The 27151-nt window shown below is 29.1% G+C and overlaps 1 protein-coding gene across 2 annotated transcripts; it reads left to right on the plus strand.

Moving 5' to 3' along the window:
• The first annotated feature begins 7381 nt into the window (after window positions 1–7381).
• Window positions 7382–25206, plus strand: LOC110422527 (leucoanthocyanidin reductase-like). Of its 2 annotated transcripts, XM_089784555.1 has the most exons (7): window positions 7382–8375; window positions 15371–15430; window positions 20527–20765; window positions 20960–21100; window positions 21510–21747; window positions 24324–24527; window positions 24697–25206. In XM_089784555.1, exons 3-7 carry the CDS (start codon window positions 20547–20549, stop codon window positions 24972–24974), a joined length of 1080 nt encoding a protein of 359 aa, XP_089640681.1. In that variant the 5' UTR covers window positions 7382–8375; window positions 15371–15430; window positions 20527–20546; the 3' UTR covers window positions 24975–25206. The 2 variants fall into 2 exon arrangements, with proteins under 2 accessions (XP_089640681.1, XP_021292155.1); XM_021436480.2 differs by lacking the exons at window positions 7382–8375; window positions 15371–15430 and having other exon boundaries at window positions 20406–20765.
• The last annotated feature ends 1945 nt before the right edge of the window (window positions 25207–27151 follow it).

Consider the following 27151-nt stretch of genomic DNA (forward strand, 5'->3'; position numbering starts at 1 on the left):
CTAAGCATCACACACATAAATTAAACTTAAACTCTTATCAAACTTTATTTAACTTAGTCTTCCTTCTCCCTTTTTTTTTCATTATTAAAAATGATATTCAACACTCTTTCTTAATGAGTACATCTAGATTTTTCTTTAATCTTTAAATTAGACTTTAACGAATGAGAATCATAAGCACCCATACAATTAAGTCATACAAGCTTATAGGTATAGTTCAATAACTTCAAGAGTCCAGCTTGTAACTATATAAGAACAAATGTATGGGAGTTAAATAATTTTATAAACTTGTCAAGGATCACTCAAATAATATTCAAGTAAATTTGATCATTTTGTTATAATTAAAACTATAAATTTTAAAAGCTACCAGAGTAGAGATGGGAAAACCTCCTTCAAGAATGCTTTTGCAAAAACAATCTCTTAAATCTTCTCCCAAGGTTTAGGGAAAAGCGACAGATACAATCTCTGTTTCAAAAATGAATAGGGCATTGTTAAATCATAGTGCCATAGGAACTTTACAAGTTCGTTGTTCACTTTCTGATTGAAGACAAGATCTTGAAGTCAAAATTCAACTTATGGGAGGATATCAAGTATTGCTCACTTTTTCTAATTTTGAATTAATGAAAGTACTAATTGATGATTACTTTAACTATTTTAAGCAATGCTGGGTGTCGCTACATACGACGTGAAAATTTGAAGGGTTGCCATAAATTTTTTTTATTTAGCTGTGATTAGTCACGTATTGAATTTGTTCTATTGGACAAGATCCTAAATTGATTTTAGGTCTATCTAAAGAAAAACAATTTGATCTGCGAGTTTTTAGAATTGAGTTCAAGAGTACAGTTACGCATGGGGAAGGATTAGCACTCTTGTTATGCTCGTTCCACAAAGAGTACCATTTAGTCATATATTATCCTATTTAAGCCTTAATTTTTAATTTTATTCTTATGTTTCTTTAATCATTGTTTATTTATTTTTTAATTTTATTAGTAACTTAAAAGTATTTTATTTGGTTTTATAGGTGTGACATGCATATGATGCAATTATAAAATGCATGACATAAATCTTGATAATGCCAAATGAAAGCCTTTTATTCAGAATATTTTTCGAATCAGTCCATCATATTGGTGGGATCCGAGGATACTCTCTAACCTAGGAAATTTGATTTGAGAGATGTCTAAAGGGAGCTTTGATTTGAGAGATGTCTAAAGGGAGCTTTGATTTGAGAGATGTCGTGATGAAGAAAAGAAGTAAGTTGTGGAGTCTGTACTTATATAAAGGTTAGAATTGTATCATAATTTGGTGAGCTGGAGATTTAACGTTTCTAAACGTATTACATAAGCATTTTAGCTTGGAAATTTATTTTTTTTAACATATAAGTATATTTTGGAGTTTGAGTCTTTTTGGAGTTAAAGGATTAATTTTGGACTAAAATAAGCATTTTGGAGTGTATCATCGATATATGTTCATCATGTATCGATAGATCAACCCAAAAAACCTAAAAAATTTCAAATTGATGAACATCTATCAGTAGATGTTTTTATCTATCGATAGATGGCTAAATCTATCGATAGATGATGTTCAGACTAGAAAACAAATGAGCATTTTGGTCTTTTCAAACCTATTTTAAAAACCCTAAAACCTTCATTTGCATAATTTCTAAAAGTGTATTTTTTAAATACTCTTCCTTATTGCTTGTTCCCTTTCCTTGTATTTGGTCACAGAGTCTTTGCGATTCACACGTTATTACTCTTATTTTTTTCAAATCAGTAAAGTAGATAACTTAGCTCACTGTCCATTTGGGAGGAGTAGTCTTCGACGGTTGGAATGGTAGGTGATCGTCAAGGCATCCAGTAAACGTCAACCCTTTCATTTGTGTCGTACTTTACTGGTTAAGTTTGTCTTTGTATTTCAGATTGTTATAGATTTATGACTTTGTTATGTCAAGTAATAACTATACTTTGAATGTTTTGCCATAAGATGGTCGACGTCCAAATTTATGTTTATTTGTTTCCACAGTGTAAGCACGTGAGCATGTTGGATGTTAAGTATAGTAATATATAATTAATCATGATTGCATTGTAAAACATGTGAATGTATGGTTTTATTTATTATTTAGGTTTGCATGGGTTAAAAGTGTAATTCCCATTGAGATCATGAATGTGAAATTAGGTCATGACAGTATTGAATCAAAGAACAAAAGTGGAAACAGAAGTTAAGAAGTAGATAGGTTTGTGAAGGTGACAAGAATACTAAATATTTTCATGCAATAACTTTTGAGATGAGAAGAATGAATAGAGTGGCCAATATACATGTGAATAACCAGCAAATTAATGATCTTAATTGTCATAACGTGCGGGTCTGGGAACCCGACCTCTAGACATAAAAAAAAAATTAAGAGTCGCCACCAATCTTTTTTCCTAGGTGTGATTGGCAACATATTGACTTGATTCTAATCGACGAGATCCTAAATTAATTTTAAGTTCATCGAAAGAACATTAAATTGGTCTACAATTTTTAGAGTTGGGTTCAAGAGTATTGTTACACATGGGAAAGGATTAACACCCCTATGACGCCCATTTCACAAACGGTAACACTTAATTATATGTTATCCTATTAGAGCCTTAATTCTTACATTTATTTCATTATGTTCCCTTAATTATCATTTATTTATTTTGCCCTTTATTTTGTTAGCAAATTAAAATAATTTATTTGATTTCACAGGTGTGATGTGCACATGATACGCTCGTGAAATGCATGATATAAAATATAAATAATGTTGAACAAAAACCTTTTATCGATGATATTTTTCAAATATGCCCATCATACTGGTGGGTTTCATGAGTATTCTATCACTTAAGGAAATACAAAGGAAACTCACTTTCATAAACTGAACGAGTAAATCCCATCATCGGGGTCATCATTCACGTTTGAAAATAATATTTTTCATGAATGCAAAACCTAATATGAGCATAAGTCTTTTATTAAAGATATTCTTCGAGCCCTCCCATCCTATTGGTGGGACCCGAAGGTGTATTTTCACTTAGGAAACTTTTCAAAAAAAACTCGCATTCACAAGATCCTCCGGAAACTCCCATCAGCGGGGCTTATACTCCTGTACATAAAATATCTACATGCCATGACATTTAACGATACAATAGTGATGTGTGATGTGCTTATGAAATTTAATATTTTGTTTCTAAATCTGCCTATATCTTCTTTGTTGTTTCTTTAAGGTTCTTTTTTATTATTTCTCTTTATAGGCCTGTATATTATGAATTATATTTTTTATGTAATTTAGATGTCTATCTACTTTACTATATACTCTTTTTATCTAAATTCTATATCCTTTTGAGTAAGATATCTTATTTCATAATTATTATTACTTACGCATACATATATTTTTTAATGGGAATAATTTTTATTAGCTTGATAAGTGGAGATCAGCTACATCATGTAACAGAAAAGAATTAATCACTGGAGAAGGAACATCAAATAAGATAAAGCTACCCTCTTGTGTTATCCCCATGTTCGCCATACGATCTGTAACCATGTTTCCTTCACGAAAGACGTGTTTAATTTCTACAACCCACTGTTTCAGAAGCAATCTCTTAATCACCTGAATTAAATCATAATTATGGCTGATGACTGTCGATGCTGGATTTATAACTTTCACAACTGTGCTATTGTCAATTTGCAAGTCAATCCTTCTATGCCCAGACTCCCAAGCCACTGTTAGACCCTTCAAAATGCTCCATAGCTCAACCTTATAGGTTGAGCATAATTCCAACCGAAGAGAGAGACTTGTGACCCAATTACCATGGGCGTCTCTTAACATCCCTCCTGCAACTGCTCTGTTGAGAGATGGCCGTGAAGCACCATCAACATTCAATGCAACGAAATTTGTTGTAGGGGTTTGCCAACCTTTCATGCAATTTGTCGAGCTAAGTGGTATTTCTCGACTGGCTAAAATGGGGGGTTGTCTTCTTCTTTTTTTAATCTATCCTATTCTTTTGTTTTAAAATAAGTATCATAAATTTTTTTACTAAATATCTACCTTTTATATTTTAAATGTATTCATTCTTATGAATTTACCATCATTGAATATTTTATTTATTTATTTATTTATTTATTGTCATGAGTATTATTATCTTTTCACAATACTATATTTATCTTTTAACATCTTAAGTAAATATATATCATTTTTACCTTACATTTATATTATTAAATCTATAAACTGCAAATTGGGTACCTTTCCTTTTACTTATCTTGGGTTACATTTGGGTGCTAATCAAAGTTCTTTGAAAATTTGGAGGCTAGTAGTGGACCGATTTGAAGCTAAGATGGAAAACTGGAAGTCTAGCTATGGGTGGTAGCGTAACTCTAATTCAATCTATATTGTATGCCTTCCTAATTACTCTATATCTCTCTTCCAAATGCTTAAGGGTATTCAAATGGAGTTGGAAAAAATTCAGAAAAGATTTTTATGGTTTTGGAAATCATTTGAATGCTGGTATTCACTATGTGCCTTGGAACAATGTATGTGATTTTAACGAGAAAGGTGGATTGGGGTTGATTAATTTAGAGGTGACAGAGAGCTTTCCTGGGTTGCTATACTCTGGAAAAGTCTACGACCTGCAGTAGGATGAAAGACTCACAATGGTTATGTTCCCTTTTCTTACTTTTCCCTCTGCCTCTTTTTGCTTCAGGCCTGGTTGTGGTCTTTTGCTTATTTTTTTACTGTCAAATCTCTTGTATAGGACTTGATTTTTGCTGGTCAATTTTTGTATGCCAGCTCCAGAGAAGGATCCTGGTCTGATTTTGCCAGGTTCTCTCTCCTTTTGTGTAAATGGGTTTTCCTTTTTAATATAAATACACTACATATTTAATCTTAAAAAAAAAAAAATAAAGCTCTCTTGTTTAAATGGTTAATTATGGAGGTTTAGGACGGAAAAAGATTGTTTATGGAAAGAAATCGTGACAGCAAAGAATGATTATGATTTGTGTGCTCTCCTGTGTCTCGTAATTGCTCTAACCTTGGAAAAAATATATTTTCTCCTCTCATGCGTACTAATTATTTTTTCTGTTTTGCAAGTTACTTCTAACATAGGATATAATGTTGGTGATGGGAAAGCTATCTTGTTTTGGCAAGATAATTGGATTAATGACATGGTGCCTCAGACTGAATTCCATAGAATCTATGCCTTAGCAATTAATATATCTGGTGTGTTATGTGATTATGGGGAATGGCGAAACTCTGAATGGCCTTGGAGTATTGAATTACGTTGGAGTTTATTTGGGTGGGAAATGCAACAATGGACTTAAGGGGTTATTTTCCCTTTTTTTTACTAGTTACTCTATTTCATATGTAACAATAAAGTCCAAACAATCTCTTTAGTAATTAATAATAAAATTGGTTACCTTTCAAAACAAAAAGAAGAAAGCTTTGAGTTTGAGAATCTTGAATATATGAATTGCTACAAAGTCTAACCATGCAACCAAAAGTTTGAAATATCAAAGATTACTACAAAAAGTACATCCAATTGTCAATTAAATCAATCCAATAAAGCAGATTTGATAGTTTTATTTCCCATGTTTGATGTCTATTCTTTACTCTTCATTCTCATTAAATTGGGTAACAAATGCAAGCTCCACCATCATTGTCATGGCTTAAGCTATAAAAAAAAATAATAATAGGCTACTCTTTTTCAAAAGAACGTGTTCCATGATGTAAATGTTGTCTCCCAACAACTATTTTTGTCTTCTTGGCCCTTGAATTTGCTTTATATTAGGTTATATTATTTTTTTAATAAAATTACATGTATCATAATCATATAACCTTTTACATATATCATGCATTAAAACCAATAAATAAATCAAATAAACAAACCAAAAGATCAACACAAAATTGAAAAAACCTGGTGCGATAGAATTTAAATAAAGCACCTAATAATCTCAAGATCATAGAAGCTGATACAAAACTTTAACTAGAGCCAAAGGTGTACTCAAAACAAACCATACAAATGAGAACCCAATAAAGTTCCATTAACATAGATACGTCTAAAAACTAGATTTAGAGTATAAATCATATTATCACATAATGAACTTACAAATCAAGACGGATCGAAGGTGGTGGGAAGAGTGATAGTCACCACTTTTCAATTTTTGGTTTTTATTTCGAATTGAATCATTATCTCGATCATAATTTTATATGATTACCCTTTAATTATCTTCATACAAAATTCTAAATCCATCACTATTGCAAACAACTCAACTTGTACATATTAACAATATTATTAAGACAAAAGCCCTTTACAGATTAAAATTTACCAGAATGTGAAGCACACACTAGGGCAAGACACCACACCTCCACAAACTAGAAATAAACCACCTTAATCACAAGGATCTCTTTCTTACCATTGAGGTTGGATCTCCTCCTTTTTTCTTTTTCAAACAATAATTATTGTAATGTACCCTTTATAATGATTATAGCGAGTTGCATGTGCCCTATTTTTTTCAAAATGAGTATATATATATGGAGACATGTAGGCCTCTCATAGGCAGTTGTCAAGCATGAATGGAGTACTAAATTATTGCATCACACGCTCATGTTTCTCATCAATCAATTCAGCAAAGAGCAAAGCCTATATATCCATAGCAACAAAAAACATGAAAATATTATTTGCACCAAAAAAATTATTAGAGAAATACTTGAGAAAGAAATTCCAGGTTTATTTATTTAAATAATTTAAGGTAAAAAAATTGCAATTGGTTTGAGCTTTAACAATGCAAAAAAAAGAATAAAGAATGTCAATATCCAACAGTTTACAATTAGGAGTGTTAATATATTTGTAATTTTTGAAATACTTTATCTTGAATCTTATTATTTGATAAAGCATCGAAATTTTATAAATATCCTATTAAATTTTAAAATCGTTATTTAAATATCTTAAATAATATCCGTAAAATTTTAAATTGTTAATTGAGTATACTAAACAAAACTCATCAAATACTTGAACTCATTATATGTCAGAATAAATTTAAAATTAATATTCATGTGTATTATTAATAAAAATTAAATTAATAAATTATAATTAATTCATCAAGAAATAATTTAAATTATATTTTAAACAATTAATGAATTTTGAAAATATTAAAATAATTATAAACCAAATTATAAATTTAATATTAAAAATAATTATTTATAATAAAATTCAAATAACAAATACTTTAAAATCATGATCAATCAATAAATAATTCGATAGACCATGAAAGACAAAAAGAGATGAAATGAAAAAAGCAAACAATTGAAAACAAAAAGAATCCAAGAAAGAAAACGTGCATTTTGCACCATGGTAGAAAAGGGTGGTGGGCTGGTGCCCTGATTCACGCTGCCAGCTACCTCATTTTCTTCCCTACTCCCAATTTGTCTTTTAAGTTTTAACCTCTGCAGCTGCAGGCCTGTACGCTGCAACGAGAATGGGGATTCCACCGACACCTACAAATCGGAATTCCCACTTCCCCTCCTCCCTCCCCAGCCTCCCAGAAAATCTGGGATTTGGCCTCACATTGGTCTCTAAATTGAGCAAATTGCACTGGAAAAATGAAGAACACAGATATTCTTTTGCAAATATTCAAATACAAAGCAACCTCCCCCCCCCCAACAATTACACACATACTTTCTGCTTTAAGCTCAAACATTCCAATCCTGAAAACCCATCACTGCAGCACACACCCCATGCCAAAAATCCAACGCAAAAAGAAAAAATCCAGCACCAATAGAGCACCAAAATATCGACTAAATTTCAGCACAAAGAAAAGCCATTTTCAATCCCAAAAGCCGACTCAGAAAAATCTATAAATTCAAAAAGAAAAGAATGGTGCCATAGAAGAAATTTGGGTTCGGGTAAGTGGAGAGTTTGGTAAATTGGGGGATTTACGGGGCTGCCGGCAGCGGCGACCGGAAGGGAAGAGTGTGAGAAAGAGAGAGCTCGGTGAAAGAGAAGAGAGAAAGAAAGGAAATCAAAGAAGACGCCGGTGGGCGGTGGCAGCAGGCGCCTAACTCCCTCAGCGGTGGAAGGTGGCAGAGGGAAGGAAAAGACGAAAAAGGGAGAGAAGAAGAGGGAGCCGGCGGTAACGGCGCGGCAGAGGAAAGGAGAGAGAAGGATGAGAGGGGAGAGAAGGATCTGTACAGAATAACCAGAGAGAACAAACAAAAAGGGACAAAAATTTATTTGACCGAAACGACGCCGTTTCGGTTACAAGGAGAGTAAAAGGCCAAAGATAAAGCGGGCCTATGGTTTCCTTTGGCCCAATCCACCAAGCCCAACATGAAAGGAAGGAAAAGGAAAAAAACACAGAAAAAGGAGACCATTGAGGTATAATTCCTTCTTTACTTTTTATTCTTAATAATTATATTTTATGTTATTATTTTCATAGCATAAAATAAAGAATGAATAAATAAGTGATAATAAAAATATCATTTATTAAAATTTTCCAATAGAATTTCTTAGCGACATGTTTTCGATAAAATTTTTTTGAAGTGAGGAATTAAAAGCTTCGTCAAAATATCAGGAGAGTTTCCGAAATTATTTTTACATAAGTGGATCTACTTTCAAATAATTATCAAAAAAGGATCGTAATATAAATAAAAATAAATTAAAAGGGATAATAATAAAAAAAATTCGATTAAGTCTAGAACAATATTTCAAAAAGTAGCACTATTAATTTATTATTATTTACATCACATGCGTTTTGATTATACAAGCAAAAGACAATTTGACCAACGAATGGATTTTTCAAGAAAATTGTAACGATAAATTTCTTGAAAAAATTCTTAAATATTTTTAAAATTTCACCAAAAGTGTTAGTAAAATTTCAAAATTTTCTAATATAAAGATCTTCATTTGTTATTAAATAAATTTGGCAAGTTTTTAATACAATAAAAAAGAGGATAATTAATAAAGAAACAAAATAAAACAATGATGGAAAACACAATTACAAGAAACAAGGTAGCAGTAAAAATAGAATTTTTTAAAAAAATTAAAGGGAAATTAAAGATAAGAAAAAAAAATTCAAATAAATTGACAATCAACTCAAAACTATTTCGTAAAATAACGAATTTATTCAACCACAAAATCTTTTTAAAAATTAGTGATTTTTTTTAATATTTTCAAGGTTAAGGTCTCATAAAATTGTTGGGAAGGCTTTCTAAATGGCTTTCATTTTTTAAATAATAAAATATAATAAAGGGACAAAGAGGAAAAAAAAAAGAAAAGAAACAAAATTAAGGAAATACTTCATAAAACATCAAAATTAATCCAGAATCCTTTTAAGAAAAAAGTGATTTTCTTCAATTCTCTTAAATGAAAAAAAAAAAAAGAATTTTCCTACATCCGACCAATGTGTCAAAAAGGTTTTTACAAACAAACAAAATAAGTAAAAAAAAAACAAAATTAAAGATCATTGAGTCACAGTTAAAAGGATAACACATGATTAAATTAGTATAATTTTTTTAAACATCCGTCACATAAGTGATAATATTTTTTCCGTGCATAACCAAATTCTTAAAACTTAATTCTCTGTTTTGTAGATCGAAATTTATCTTTGGATTAAATTGATGATTCTTCAAAATGATAGAAATAAGACATGTGCCATGTTTTGATTAATCCTACAAGCATTCAACCATATAACCTAAATTTTAATCAAAGTCTTGGATGGGGATCGAATTAGAGTTAACTTTAGTTAGAGATCAAGTTGGATTTTGTTTAATTAAGATCAATTTCTACCACCGATCTAAATTTTTGTATTGATATATGTGAGAATCTATTAAAATTTGAGTTCTATTTTCATCCCACATGTGCAGATTAGACTTCTTTCAATATTTTTTTAATGGTTTAAATTTATTTTTTTATTTTTTATTTTTAGAATTTTAAATTAAAAAATACTCCTAGAAATAATAGATATAGATATGTATATGTAAAATTTTAGATTTATCCAAAAAATATTTGTTTCCCATGGTATATTTCGGAGTTTTAATATAAATGATAATTATACATGAATGGAACAAGTGAAATTAAATAATTTGTCTTTTCTTTTTTCAATTTTATAAACTAATAATTTGAAATCTATTGATCTATATGCAAAATTCAATCAATAGTCATTGAAAGGTAAACAATTTTTTATATAAATATTAAATAAAATATTAAAACTTGTTCTAATTATTTAAAATTTCGTATATTAGTCTACAAAAATTTTATTAATTTATCAGTTTAATTTCTATCTATATAATCGTTTTTAACGGTGGGATCTTTACGAAATCTGCCTAAGTCTTGCTCTTAAGTTATATAGTATATACATTATTATATTCTTTATTATATATGTATGTATACAACGTATGTAAGTGTAGAGTTAACCTTTTGTTGGGGGATCAAAGACAGAGGAATAAGGATTAAAAATTTTAAAAACTAATATATTAAATTTAATTAACAATCAAAAAATTCATAATAAATAATAATTTTAAATATCATGTAAATTAAAAAAAAATTACAATAGTCCATTAGTAAAGTTGTCCTTAAGGATGTTTTTTGGATTCAAATTTATCAATTATTAATTCTGTACTAAAAAATATCTATTTTTTCAAAATTAAATTTTGATTCATACTGCTCTTGTTTATAAGTTGAGATTTGATGGCCTAAGTGTAGGAAAAGTAATTTGGACAATTTGTTAATTGTTTTTAATTTACTCATACTTTAATTAAACCTAAAAAAAAATTAATATAGTCATCTTTCAATATTCTTATTTTATTTCTATTTAAACTTATACTACTAAATATAAAACTATAATAAATAAAATATAAATAGTTAAATACGATATATGGGATTAATAATTTTCTTTTTATATAATCAAGATTGGTTAAAGATTAATACTCAAAATAAGTGCCTCTCATATACTCAAAGATAATTTCTTTTTAACTAAATATAAAAGGTAAAGCAAATTTAAAAAAATACTCAAAATAATTTCCTCTTATATAATCAAAATTAATAAAAAATAATACATTGAAAAAATTTTAAACAATAGTGCTGTATTTCAACTTATATTTGAGAATTATATAATAATTTTTTAATTTTTAAAGACTAAAATTATAGAAAATAAAATTCACATAACAGAAAAAAAAAACATAACAAATAAAAGATAAAACTCGTATATGACATAACAAAAAAAAAGAATATAGTTGACAATTCATATAAATTTGGAGAAAAAAATCTATATAAATTTGGAACATATGAGCAAATAGAATAAAAGTGAAAAAATAAATAATAATCATAATAAATTAAAAAAAAAAGACAAGAAAACTTTACGTCCTCTTAATTTCACATAATGGTGAAAAGTAGTACCATCTTTTCCTAACCAAGTTAGCAAGCTTATAAATCTTGAAGAATGAAGTGTGTTTCGGTGATGAATTACTAAGAAAAAGTAAAACAAAAATGAAAAGGATAAAAGAGAAAAAGAAATAGAGAAACTTGAGAGTTAAGAGGGTAAAGTTGAGTGAGGCATGGGGACTCATTTTGTTATTAATTATTTGTATTAATTATTAAATTAAAAATTATTTTGAAAGGACCATTAAGAGAATGTATACAACAATTTAAAAATTTTATATAATATATAAAAAATTTTAAAAATTTTAGGGAGGCACAGTTCCTATTCCTACAAGAGGATCCACCCTTGAATGAATGCGATAATAAAATGTATTAGAAGGCTACTTATTTTAAGATGTTAAATTAAATAATAATAATAATAATAATAATAAAGTGTGGGATATGAAATAGCAAAGATGTAAATTCTTCAAGTGAGGAACCAGAGGGGTGAGTGAGGTGACAAAATAATGGCAATCCTTTCATTAAGGGTAGGTGTTTGGTTTTATTAATAAGTGCTATAAGTTTTATAGAGAGTGATCCAAGCTATTTATTAGCAAACCAAACACCAATTAAACAAAGAATTAACAGATGAAACTCATTAAAGAAGAGAAGTTATCTTTTAATTTTGATAGGTTTTCAATAATTGTCAAAATAATCAAGTTGCCATGCATATAGCTAAGATATGGGATTGTTAAAAGCATTACAAAAAAAATTTCAGTTTTTTCTTATGAAAAAAATCATTAGAATTTTTGTCAGATTATCGAATGGAAGTTAATTTTGTTATTTTTTGATAAATTTTTTACGAAATTTATCAATTGAAAAAATTGTAATTGGATAATAGTTAGAAATTTAATCATCATTAAATAACACTCTTTTTTTCTTTTCTTTGCATTGAATGGATAAGAAGTTTTGGCTATTGAAGGTAGCATATTTGGGAGAACAAAAAAGACTCTTATGACTATAGGTTTGATGAATATTAATATTTAACTTAAAATATTAACAAAATTAAAAATATTAATATTTAACTTAAAATTTTTTTAAATTAAAACATTAATATTTAAATTATTCAACACTATTAAAATTTAAAAAATATTTTTTATTAAATCAATCAATGCAATTAAAATTTTATTTATAAATTGAATAATCTTACAAATAATTATAATAAAAATATTTTAATAATCGTCATTTGATGAATACACATTTATAAGTATAGGTTTTGGATATTTTACACAATTGATGAATATTTACATTTTTATACTGTTATGGTAAAAAAAGTCACGAGATGAAAATTTTTTGGGAAATTGAAGCTTACTTTCATTATAGACATGTTGATAAATGCTTTAGAAATATCATTATTGGTTTTGTTAATTTTCATTTTCATTTATAATTTTGATCTCAAATTAATTAAAATCAAATGTCACCATTGTTTTATAATCAACTCCTACTTATCAACTTAACATTCAAATAACTCCATCATGGTAGAAAATATTGTTCATATGATAATCCAAACAGCAGAAAATACTTTTTACAATTTATCCCAATAATAGAAAATATTAAATTTTCGTGTAAAATGTTTTACACAAAAAAAAATTCTCCCAACAACTTATTTTTCAATTACAAAACAGACTCTTAATATGTTCAAAAATCAAGATTCATCACGCGTTTTGTAATAAATATTGTTTAGTTGGAAAAATGAAAAAAATAGATATAAAAATGATTATTTCATTTTCATTCATGATCAACTAAAATTAAAAGGCACAAAGAAAGAAAATGAAAATCATATAATTATAATTATACCAACATAAGTGGAGATCAAAACTATAATAAAGTTATAGAAGCAAAGAAATAAATGGATTTTAATTTATTTATTTTTTATTTTCAAAAAGAAAATGATGTAAATGTGTTTAATTTTCCTACTTGTTGAATGATAGTGAAAAAGACCCAAACCTACCAAATATTTTCTCACACATCACATGATTTCCTCACCTGCAGAAGAAAAAAAAAACAGTTCACCCTTAAGCCAATAATAATAACTGTACATGTACCCTTAGACAAAAAATTAAATTAAACGAAAAAAAAAATGATGCGTTGAAATACACTTTCTACATTCGAGTATTTCATTCAGTGATATATGCCTATATATCTCTTTGTTCAAAGAAGAAGAAGAAATATACTGTTAGAATGAGTGATCTTGTAACTAATGCATAATTAAATTATAATGTGTATTAGTTATAATGTGTAATTATACTCTTAGAAGAAGAAAAATGGATAAGCATTTTTACACATATATGTATATATATACATTTATAATGTGTGTAATTATTTGTATATATCTATATATATATACATACATTATGTAATAATACTTGGAATTGTTAAAATTATATATAAGAAATTAAGGCTTACTTGATCAAGGTTAAAAGGATAATACATGATTAAATTACTATAATTTTTTAAACTGTTGTCACATAAATGTTAATATTTTTCTAGTGCGTAATCGATTTCTCAAAACTTAATTCTTTATTTTGTAAATCAAAATTTATCTTTCTATTAAGTAGACGACTCTTTAAAATGATAAAAATAAGACAGGTGTCATGTTTTGATTAGTCCAACAAGCACTCAACCTTATAATCTAAATTTTAATCAAAGTCTTGGATGGGTATCGAATAAGAGTTAATGCAAGTCAGAGATCAGGTTGGATTTTGGTTAATTAAGATTAATTTCTACCACCGATCTTAATTTTTGTATTGATATATATATATATATATGAAGGTCTATTATAGTTTGAGTTCTATTTTCACCCCACATGTGCACATGTGCAAATTAGACTTCTTTCAATATTTTTTTAAAGGTTTTAAGTTAATTTTTTTATTTTAAATTTTAAAAATTTTAAATTCAAAACAAACTCCTAAAAATAATATATATATAGTTAAAATTTTAAATTTATCTGAAAAGATATTTGTTTTCCATGATATATCTTGGAGTTCTAATATAAATGATTATTATATTATTATGGAACCATTCAGATAAATTTTAGTGAATGAAAGGAATGGGTGAAATTAAATAATTTATCCTTTTTTTTCAATTTCATAAACTAATAATTTGAAATTTTATTGATTTAAAATGAAATCTATATGCACAATTCAATCAATAGTTATTGAAAGGTAAACATTTTTTATATAAATATTAAACAAAATATTAAAACTTGTTCAAATTATTGAAAACTTTTTATGTTACTCTACACAAATTTTATTAATTTATCAGTTTACTTTTTATCTATATAATAGTTTTTAATGCAGGGAGCTTCACCAAATCCGCCTAAGTCTTGCTTTCAAGTTATATAGTATACACTATATTATTTATGTATGTGTGTATTTAATGCATGCAATAATAAAATGTATTAAAAGGCTACTTATTTTAAGATGTTAAATTAAATAATAATAATTAAAAAAAAGTGTGGGCTAGAGGAAGCGAAGAAGTAAATTCTTCATGTGAGGTAGGGAAGGGGTGGGTGAGGTGACATAATAATGGTAATACTTTCATTATGATGGTAGGTGTTTGGTTTTATCAATAAGTACTATAAGTTTTATAGAGAGTGATCCAAGCTATTTATTAGCCAACCAAACACCAAATAAACAAAGAATTAACAGATGAAAATAATTAAAGAAGAGAAGCTATCTTTTAATTTTGATAGGTTGTCAATAATTGTCAAAATAATCAAGTTGCCATGCATATAGGTATGATATGGGATTGTTAAATGCATTACAAAAAAATTTTATTTTTTTCCAACGGAATAAAATTCGTTAGAATTTTCATCAGATTATCAAATCGAAGTTAATTTTATTATTTTTCAATAAATTTTTAACAAAATTTATTGACAAAAAAAATTGTAGTTGGAAAATTTATTAAAAATTTAATCAAATGATTAAATAACAATTTTATTTTATTTTTTGCAGTGAATGGATATGAAGTTTTGGCTATTGAGGTAGCCTGATTGGTATCTCTCAAGAAGTTTGGTAAGCACATGATCGAATTCTAAGTTGCAATATTTTTTTTTAATTTAATATTATTGACATAAAAAGATAATAGCTAAATGATATAAGTGAATAAGGAAAATCTTATAATATAAGCTTAGTTTGTTCACTAATTATGTTTTTTTTTTTTAACAAACATTTGCATATGCTCTAATCTCTATATCATTTTTAACTGATAAGCATTTCTCATTCAAATTTTAATAATATTTTAAATACATACAAAGATTTAAAGAGAAATGGAGATTTAAAAATTGTACAAAAGAGAATAATAAAATTTTATCTTTATAGCAACATAAGTGGAGATAAAATCTATAATAAAATTATATATATACACGCACATGAAAACAAAACAATAAATAAATTTTAATTTATTTTTGTTTTATTGTAAAAAAGAAAGGATGTCAATGTATTTCGTTTTCCAACTTGATGAATCATAGTGAAATAGACCCAAACCTACCAAAAAATTTCTCGCACATCACATGATTTCCTCACCTGCAGAAGAAAAAATTAATTCACCCTTAGCCAATAATTATTAGTGTACATGTACCCTCACAAAATAAAATAAATTAATTAATTAACACAAAGAAAAACATCCTCTGCGTTCGAATATTTCATTTATTCAAAAAAAAGGAAAAATACCCTTAGAATGAGTGATCTTGTAACTAATACCTAACAATAATTTGTAATGTCAAATTAAAAAAAAAGATTAAATGTTCAAAAATAAAAAAAAATGTAGCTTCGAGACTTCTCAACATGAATAAAAAAAATTAATATAAATAGCTTAATAAATTTTATTTTAATTTTAGAAATTAAATTACGAAAAAAAAATAATAATTACGTAGATGTGTCTTAATAAAGATGTCAGCGATTGGATTGAACGATGTGTTGTTTCTACAAGCATAGGAGAGACTCATATCTCCCAACTACAAGTCAAAAGAGATGAAACAGAATAATCACTGGTTGAAGTATGAAGAAATCCTCTTGATTTCAATCAGAATCAAACTTAAACTACACCCAAAGCATAAAATTTAACAGCATGGACCAAAATTAGATTAAAACTACACTCAAAATAGAGTGTAAAAAGTCATCAGGATCAGGGTATCAACTTGTTTTTCATATGCTACATTTTAGAATGCAATTAATAAGTCAATTTATTTGCCAATTGTTTGCATATATATTGTTAGCTGTACTCAACTAGACAAGTTTGTGGGGTTAATCTATTAATACAAGTTAATTTTTTAAGTCTAGGCAAGTTTCAACTAAATTCATTGCTTTGGACTTGATGCAATTGCAACTTGCTTGGACTTGTAGCTACCTTCAATTCAATTCAATTCATTGATATATATACCAATTAAAAGAGTTGTAATGTTTTAATTACAGTATCAAGTGTTCCATATTTTAATAAGGTTAAATAAAAATTACATGCCCCAAACGCTCTACGTATATAAATGTGTTTAAGTTTATGCATAGGAATAGGTACAATTGCCACGGCTGATGAAGGCTCCATGTTCTTTGGAATACCTTACTTAAAAGAAAAGCTAACCCAAAAAACTCTTTAATTATGCTTTGCCATTAATTGATATTTTGCTGTGTAAACCACCTCCTAACCTATAATCTACACCTCTGTCTCCTACCAACATGCCATTAAAGTGGAAATCTTAGACCCTAACCTATTAATCTTTTCTTTTAGGTTAAATAATTCGTAATATTTAACCTTTTAGTCTCAATTAATTAAAATAATGATAACGTTGGTGAACAGTTGTTGTAAAAGTTTGAACTTATAAGAAATGATTCCACTATTGTGTTTAAATTCTAAGATATTCACTTATGTGCAAATCAGGTGAATGATTAATAGAGTTACATGTCATTAAAGCGGATACCTAAGATTCTAACCTAGGGATTTTATATTTTAGATTAAATACTCCATAATTTTCAAACCTAGCCCCAATTTAAAATGATAAAATTAAGTAAACAATGGTCTTAAAAGCTTAAATTTATAAGATATTATTCAATTATTATGTTTAAACTCTAACACGTCTACTCACGTGTGCAACTCGGATCAATGATTAATAAGTTTGCATGTGGATTTAACTGTACAAAAGAAGGTACAAGCTAAAAAAGGATTAAAGAAATATGCATGGCACAATCCAATGGACAACCGACGCTTGAAAAAAAACTCTAATACCATGATAAATTAGGTGGTTAATTATCTTAAAATCTTAATTATTATATTTAAATTTTAACACAAAGTCAAGGGACAATGTTTCAAGTTATCATTTACTCTCCAAATCGTGTATGACTATATATCCTTTATTATTTTGTCTTGAATTAGATACCTCTATTATTAAAGCTTATATGATTCAAATCTTGAAAGAAAGGATATAAGATTCTAATATCAAACCCAATAGCGACGTATTATAAAATTAATTGCTTATGTATGTACCAAAAAAAAAATAAAGAAATGTTCATGTGTTAAATTATTTTGTTTTATGTCAACTTCTAACATGATCTCTGCTATCATATGCATAAATAAGAACATATGCATAAATAAGAACGAGAATATTTAAATTTAACTCTTTAAGTATGAAAATTCATATATTTATCATCAAATTAAATACTTAAATATGATCTCTATAATCTTTCATCAGAATCCAATGTCGATGATATAACATATATGTCATGATTTTTTTTTCCGGATATTAATATGTCATGACAAATTTTGAACCTAATGACTCTTGGATATAGGCACTTACCTCTTATTTCAAGATTGGCATTCATGATTTTCAGGAAATTAAATTTCTCCTATTCCATATTTTTTCATGAATTTTTCATGGTAAACTCAAGTTATGAACACATGGTAAATAGGTAATCAACAAAGAGAAATATGAGATTAAGGGAAGTGATAGATTACTTTCAATACTTAAATAAAAAAAGTTTTGGACTAATTAAAAAATTCAATTAAAAAATTTGGTAAAATAACAAAATATTTACCATATGACTTAAAGACAAAATAAATTTGTTTTCAAAAATCAAACTCCACGTGACCTAAGAGTCATAATAAAATCCCTATTAACAATGATTCTCACTTTTAATTTAAAAAAAAAAACCCAACACTCTATATGCAAGATAGATGATAAAATTTGATTAATTCAATCTCACATGTTGGGGACTAGTAATTCCATAAAATAATATGATTCCTTTCAGACAACCAATCAGAAAGAATTTCAATCAATTTTTGTTTAATAAAAAAAGATTATCCTGTCTGCCATTGTTGTCAAAGGGTTTCTTTTTTTATTCACAAAATAAGATCTATGTTTTATATGATTAATGTGGTCATTCTTCCAAACATACATACATACATACATACATGCATGCATATATGCATATATGGAACACTTGCACTAATTTAATCTCATTTAAATTTTAATTTACTAAAAAATATATATTAATTTTGGTCCATGCCTGCACACCAAAAAAATATTATTTCTAAATTATATAAATAATTTCAATTTACAAAGTTAAAATTAAAAAAAACAAAAATTAAATTAATAGCTTGTTTGGTTTGAATTTTTTAAACTTAAAAGCTAATATTAAACTCTTATGAAAAATAATTGTTTTTAAAATTAAGGTAAATCTATTTGATAAATTTATTTTTATAAGCTTTAAGTTGTTTTGTAAAATAATTTGTATAAGTTTTAATTTTGATCAAAATTACCAAATAGTATTTAATAAATAGATTTTTATTAATCTCAAATTTTTTATTAACAATAAAAAAGTTAATTTTATTTTTTGATTTATTTAAAACAAATTTTTTAAAATATAAAAAGTATATTTATATAACATAAAATATACAATTAATAATAAATCGTATAAATATGAAAACGAATAGTATTGAAATTATTTTTAATAGATAAGAAAATTTTTAAAACTAAAGAAAATTCTTCTAAAAAGGATATATGTTTTTCAAAATAGAGAAGAGAAATCTCTTCTCGGAAGCTTATTCTAAAGCTTGTTTTTTTAATTTTATTTTTTAAAAAATTATTTTTTAAAAATATTTATTTAGTTTGATTTTTATTTTTAAGAGATATATAAATTAAAAAAATTATATCAAATAGACACTAAATGTTAAAAAATTTTAAAATTAATTACTACAAGAAATATTTATGGGGGAAGAAATTTTAATTTCAAAAGAAAATTAGAGTAAATTATCTGTTCGAGTAGCTAGGGAGCTAGCTCTTTGTAGTTGAGTTGACTTAGGCCAAGAAGGGATTGTGTTGTCTACCAGTCAAGGACGTGGCTAACCAACCACATGCCCATCAAAACCTACCGATCAGTCTTCCTCCTCCCCCGGCCCAACCTCCGTTACATACGTATATTTTCTTTTTTGTATTTTTTTAATTATAGGACAAATCTCAAATTGGGATTTAAGGCAATTTTTTAATCTACAAACTATTTCTGTACACAAAATTAGCCATACTAAGGAAGAAAAAAAAATTAATATTATCGTACAATGTGCACATTAATAATATAAATTAAATACTCTAGAGAAAAATGATTGTGCGATGATAAAATTGCTTCTGTTTTACATCAAAACTTGATTAAAAAACTTATCCCTTGATTTTTTTTTTCCTCTTTAAATTTAACAATTTTTCATTTTTTTTCTTTGAATTTAACAAGATAAGAATATTCGATGAGAGTCGAATGTTCGGATGCTAGAAAAAATTATATAACTTTTTAGCAAAAGTGAATAATAGGATATTTGGTTTTATTATCCTATTACTCACTATTTTGTTAAAAAGTTGTATAATTTTTTTAAAAAAAATAAAAAAAGAGGAAAAAAATTAATACTGAATGCTACCTAATAAAATGGCTATATACGGGTAGACAACTCATGCTATGAAAATTGCAATTCCATGTTCCCCTGTTGCAAATTTGCGCCATTGCTTTTGCTTACCTGCCCTTAATTGCTAACCTCTATATAAGCACAAGTCCATATTGCTTTTTGGTCATCACCACATTCCTCTTTCTCTCATCTTCTTTTTTTTTATTCTGTTTTCCTTTGTGCGCCGAAACTTAAGCTTAAGTAAAAGCAAACAATATGAACTCGACAAACATGAATGGTTCCTCTCCTAATGTCTTGGAAGAAAGCGGTCGGACCTTAGTCATTGGTTCGGGTGGATTCATGGGCCGGCTCGTCACCGAAGCCAGCCTAGACTCCGGCCGTCCTACGTATATTTTGGTTCGGTCTAGTTTGAACTCTCCTTCCAAAGCCTCCACCATCAAGTTTCTTCAAGACAGAGGAGCCACTGTTATTTATGTATGTACAATTCTCCCTCAACACTTCTTTCCATTTTCTAGTTACATTTTCACACGTACACATATACATTTTTAATGTGTAATTATTTGTGTATATTTATATATATGTAATGTATAATGTGTAATTATTTATGTATACATATATATATATATGTATGTACGGACGTTATACAATCTTCGGAATTGTTGTAACAGGGCTCTATCACAGACAAAGAATTCATGGAGAAGGTTCTGAGAGATCATAAGATAGAAGTTGTAATATCTGCAGTGGGAGGGGGAAGCATCTTAGACCAGTTCAATCTGATAGAGACTATCAAGAATGTTGACACTGTCAAGGTATATGCTCAAAACAACAACTAACATTCATAGGGGAAGAAACTTAGATACTGTATATGGTCAATGTAGCGACCTGTTTGGTTATGGTTGAGCTTCTAGTTAGAATAAAACATTCAATGCATGCCTAGCTAAAAGTTAGGTACTTCTTTTGAAAACTAGTTTACAGAATAAAGATAGATGAAACTTGAAATGTCATTAAAGCTATAACAATAACACTATTTGTTTGTTCTATATGTATATTTATCTCACAAATTATGTCACACTGAGATAAAGAGCTAGAGCTAAACTATTATAAGCAATAAGACATGAAAATAGTACCTAAAGCTATGTTTTTCTATTTACCTCAACAAGCACTGCACATTTGCATTGCATAAAATGGGTTAATAAGCCAAAGGTGAATCTGTTGCAGAGGTTTTTGCCGTCTGAATTCGGGCACGACATAGACAGGGCTGACCCGGTGGAGCCAGGGCTGAGCATGTATGAACAGAAGAGGAAGATTAGGAGGCAGATAGAGAAATGTGGGATTCCTTACACTTACATATGTTGCAATTCCATTGCAGCTTGGCCCTACCATGACAACACTCACCCTGCAGATGTTCTACCGCCCCTTGATAGGTTCAAAATCTATGGTGATGGCACTGTCAAAGGTACCTCATCTTTCCTTTTTGTTTTGTTTTGTTTTCGTTTATCTTGACCTTAGTGTGGTTGGTAGTTGGAAAACGATAGTATAGAAATTTGAGAAGAGAAGGATGGATGGAAGATTTTGGTTTTCCAAGAAAATCAATGTCCCAGGATCTCTCATTAAATAATCACCTCCCACATGATATTTTATCTTATCAGTCAAAGAAAATAGGTTACTAGTATTTGTTTACTTGAGTTGTCAATGTCTTCTATTAGAAGCTAACATTGGGAAATTAATTAGAGTGCAGAACATGGGAAAAATTTTTAATGGTCAAGGTAAATGCTGCCTGCAATTTAATTCTGACATTGGTTGAGTTTGGTGAAACAAGAGAAATTTGAGTTAATTAATGGTTTGTCTCTGTAGTTTGCAAAGATAGATAATACTGGACCTATTAGTTTGGCTGGCAGATGTTCAGCAGTCTTACAGTTTTAAGAACAAATGCTGCCTACCTACTGCCTTGCCATTTTCTAGTAGAAGAAGGAAGAGACAGGGACTGAATCTTTTGAAATGAAAAAACCAAAACACATGTAAAAGATTGGATAAGAAAAAAATATTAGGGAAAAAAAATTAGCAGTTATAGTCAAACTGCTGATCAGGTGTCTGCAATCCTTGAGGAAAATCTTAAAAAAAGCATACATGGTGAAAAAGGTCTTAGCCACCACAGATTTATTTGCCCTTTGTGGGAAGTTGACATGTTCACAAATTGTCAGCAACTTTCTTAATTTAAGTCAAGCACCAGAAATCTAGAAAACTACATTCTATAAATTATCATCATGTCTATATAAATATACCAAAGATAATATTAGACTTGTAGTGTGGAAACCCAACTGCCATTCACCTAGCAAAATCTGATCCAAATACTTAGCCATCGGATTATTTTTTTAGCATAATGAGTAATTGATCTAATATAACAACCAACACTACCTAAGATTCCGACTTAAATCCTGAGCTGCATCTACCCTCAAAATAGCTTTCAAAGTAACCTAAATGGCCATTTCTTCAAAGCCCCAAGTAAAGTTTATTTTCCCATCTTTTTGGTAGTCAACAGTATCCACTTCATTTGCTCAATGCAATTATTTCATTCTGAACATTTCTCCTTCAATAATGACTTCCTCCAAATCTGGATAGCCAGAAGGGATATTTTCTACCAAATTGGAAGCTTCGGATACATAGCTGAAAAAGGGTAATTTTTTTTTCTACCATGCCAGCCAGCATAATACCATAACAAATCCATGATCATATTTTTACTAAATGGATCTTACAGCTCTAATACCATAGCAAATCCATGATCATATGTTTCATAGTATTTCTTACAGCTGTAAACCTACCCTTTCAACTCAGCATTGTAAAATTGAGCAGCCAAGAGAGCTAGTCAAGCTTGTCCTTTTGATACAGGACAAAGGAGAAAGAGTCTTAGTCAAAGTACAATGCACCCTGCTTCCTCTTTTTCTTTAATAAATTAGTAGAACTTGCGCCAGTTCTAAACAGGGTTTTGCATGTTTTCTACTTCCAAGAAATTTGTGAGTCATTAAAGCAATGTGCCCCGTTAGGAAGGAAACGTGGTAAAGTGGACCTCCCTTAGATTCCCAACTGATAGAATGATGTTTTGCCTCTTTCTTGTTGTTGTTGGGCAGCACTGAGAGGCACGTGACTGCTATGATGGGTTAGGTAGGAGATTATCACGTGACCCCATCCTCTCCTAACACTGTCCCAACTCTTTCCATCTTTTCACCCCCAACAAACACACAAAAAGGGTTGTTAATTAGCTACCAGGAACATTACATTAAAACATCAAGTTAATAAAAATTCGGGAATTGAATTTTTAAACCTGTGGCACTGTCAATTTAGATCTTTCATTTTCAAATTGAGTTATTAATAAATTATTACAAGATAAATGACATAATATAGGACAACCCAATTTACTTGGGTAACCACTAAATTTAAAGGCTATGTTGTTAGGTAACCTATTCTAGGAGTAGTTAATGTCGACAACTGGACATTCGGGGTACTAAGAAGTCCAAGATTTGATCATTCATAGGCTGTCCTAAGCTAATCTAAAAGGAGGAAGTCCCAACTAATTAACTGTTTAAGTAAACAAGTTTATTCTGAAGACAGGACCACCGAATTCATGTCAGAGATTTGCTTATTAATTCAAAGATTTGGACTTTTGGATGTTGCCCTTGAGTTTCTAACGTTGGCTCAGAGCAAGTCTTTGATCAATCTTAAATTTGTCTACTTGTCAAAGAAACTGCTCTACCCTTCTAACAATGAGTAGACCAGCCACAGAAAGCAACTCCCAGTTCCAACCTACTCTTCAACAGTTTGCCACTTTGAAAAAAAAAAAAGAAAATCTGGGATTTGCATGTACCTAAGTTACCATCTCTGCATTAAATGTAAATTGTAGTAGTAGTAGTAAAATAAAATCTATAACCAAAAGCTTTTAACGATAAGACAACCATCATTATGAGAATTTTGAATATCAATCACCTTATTGTATATTGTTTAGGATGTTGATTCTATGATTTTGTGGTGAATGCCCAGCATACTTTGTGGCGGGTACCGATATTGGGAAGTTCACTATGATGTCGTTAGAAGATGATCGAACACTGAACAAAACTGTCCATTTTCAACCTCCAAGCAACCTACTAAACATGAACGAGATGGCTTCACTATGGGAGGAGAAGATTGGCCGTACACTTCCTAGGGTCACCATCACAGAAGAAGATCTGCTGCAGATGGCCAAAGGTTTGTCCTAACTATTTTCAGTTTTCTTTAAGGTTTTGGTTCAAGCAACTTAACCTTTCTCCATGGAACTATATCCCACTCGGTTGGCTCCATTCAGCATTAATCTATGAAGCAGTAAGTTCTTGCTTAACAAAAATGGTTGCTAACCCAGCTTCTGATATAAATGCAGAGATGCGGATCCCACAGAGTGTGGTTGCAGCATTAACTCATGACATTTTCATAAATGGCTGCCAAATAAACTTTAGCTTGGACAAGCCAACTGATGTTGAAGTCTGCTCCCTCTACCCCGACACTCCTTTTCGAACCATCAACGAGTGCTTCGAGGACTTTGCCAAGAAGATATTTGATAATGCCAAAGCAGTGAGCAAGCCAGCAGCAAGCAACAATGCAATATTTGTGCCAACTGCTAAACCAGAAGCATTGCCTATCACTGCGATATGCACATGAGAAACATCTCTCTCTATCCATTTTCACATCAATAATTCTTTTGCAAGTTCTTTTAATCGTAAAATGTTAAGAGACTCTCTGTTGCCAGTGTTTCTGGCAAAAACTAATTAGATGTACCCCTTGAATAAATATCTACGCTCTGAAGGGTGAGAATTAGTAGTTAGGTTATGTATTTTGGTAATTTAGAATCATTTTACCATTGGGAAATAAAGGAACTTCGTGTCTTTACTGATGGGAAACTGCCCTGTCATTCATAGTTCCGCAAACATCAAAATTAACTCAGAAAAAAAGAATCTTCAATATCTTGCTCTTAATTCTAAAGTAATCCCATCTCAGCAAAAATTGTTAGGTGTTTTGTTCATGCTCATCCAATCATTGGATCCCTTTAACTCGGAAAAGATATTAACTAATTGTGACCACTCTTTCAAATGCCTATGCTCACTAAAACATGTAAATGAACTTTTTTGGATCTTTGAGATAACCTTCTGGTGCAAAGCAGAGTCACTATTATTGTAATTGTAACCAATAAATATTTATCTGATATAAACAGTTGAATGACAACATATGGCAATTGAAAAATGTTACAAGTATCCATCAACTCATCACTATTTTGAAATTTCTCCAAGGGCATTGACCTACTTGGTCTAGCAGGAAAATTAAATGAAAGAAAAAGATTGACAATACACAATTTTAAGGGGCTTGTCCATGCAATGCAAGAAAATGGCTGCCACAGCCTGAGTAAATAATCTACAATCTATAATTAAAGTATGAAATTCTGGATGACAGGATGAGGTAGGACACATTTGCCATTTCAAAACTTTTGGTGAATAAAACTATTTTTGAATTCTCACCTCATCTAGCAGCTTAAGGTTGTAAGTCACATTGATTCTTCAAATCGAATTAGAGTCTTTCTAACCATGTGATCAAAAGTTTGAATCTCAAGTAACTATATTTCACCTAAAATTAGATTTCAGAACAACCTTTGAGTTTTCAACCCAATGGCTAGTCCGGAAGGGCACATGTTAATGAGTAAAAGTATTCTTGATTACTAACCTCATAACTTAAGCTTTTAGGATGAGTGGCTCTTGACAAAACCAACTTGTTGAAGACAAATACATGAGAAGGAAATCTTATTAGCTGTTGTATGACTGGAATATTGATTAAAGAGGTTCTAAGTTAAGTTGCTTTTATTTAGACAGGCTTTGGAAAAAAAGAAATTGGAGAATTATCAAGAGAACTATTGTTGGTGCTATGCTGTGTGAGTAGATTATTTGGGAATTTTGTGTTTAAGGCTAATATAAATCTTAGAATTGTCGATTCTAATGGAGTTAAATATTTAGCAATTGTGCATGGATTTTCTGCAACATTAGAAAATACTTGCAGAGTGGAAAAGAACCAATTAATGCAAGCCAAATGTCATCAGCTGTAGGGCAAAGCCTCTAGTGTCAAATAACCACATTGAGTTTTAAGAGACTAGAGACATTCCACCTGAATTGACTCCAACAAAATTAAATAAAATATTTAAAAGAATGACCAATATCACTTTCACATTTTAACTATTTAAAGTTTTCACTTACATTAATTTGTGATGCTATTCACTTTGAAAAGCAACTATGTCAATATCTGACAATCATCATTTCCATTTTCATGATAAAACTGACAATCATCATTTTGTTATGGGTATAAAGTCCAACATCTGATTTTAGCACCAGTACTTCTACTTGAGAGCTTAAAGAAGCCTTCTGTTTTTCTATTTCTGGTGGCATTTACTATCCCTATGGACAACACTGTCAAAAACCATGTCACCCATTTACTTGCTCTTTGCCTTTTCTGCCACCACTCAACAACCCTCAAACTCTCTTGGTTGTTCACTTAGATAATCCTAAGAGTATTTTAGCAGTAGACTACTATTTTGTTGAAATAAGTTTCAACAATTATACATTTAATGGTATTCAATTTACAGTAATCAATAATATTTAACTTGATACTGGTTTAGTAAGGTCAGTTTTAGTATATTCTCTGTGATTGAATTACTTTCCATCACGTTTAATCTAATTTCTATATTTGCAACTGTTTATCCATTGAGTTATTTGCTTCTAAAATTAAATTGATACTACCATATGAAACTGCAATAAATGAAAGGGTTTTCTTTAGGAAGAAACTAATTATAAATACAC

The sequence above is a fragment of the Theobroma umbraticum genome, unplaced genomic scaffold (genome assembly GCF_002168275.2).
Source record: "Theobroma umbraticum cultivar Fairchild unplaced genomic scaffold, ASM216827v3 scaffold_146.0, whole genome shotgun sequence".
NCBI lineage: Eukaryota > Viridiplantae > Streptophyta > Magnoliopsida > Malvales > Malvaceae > Theobroma > Theobroma umbraticum.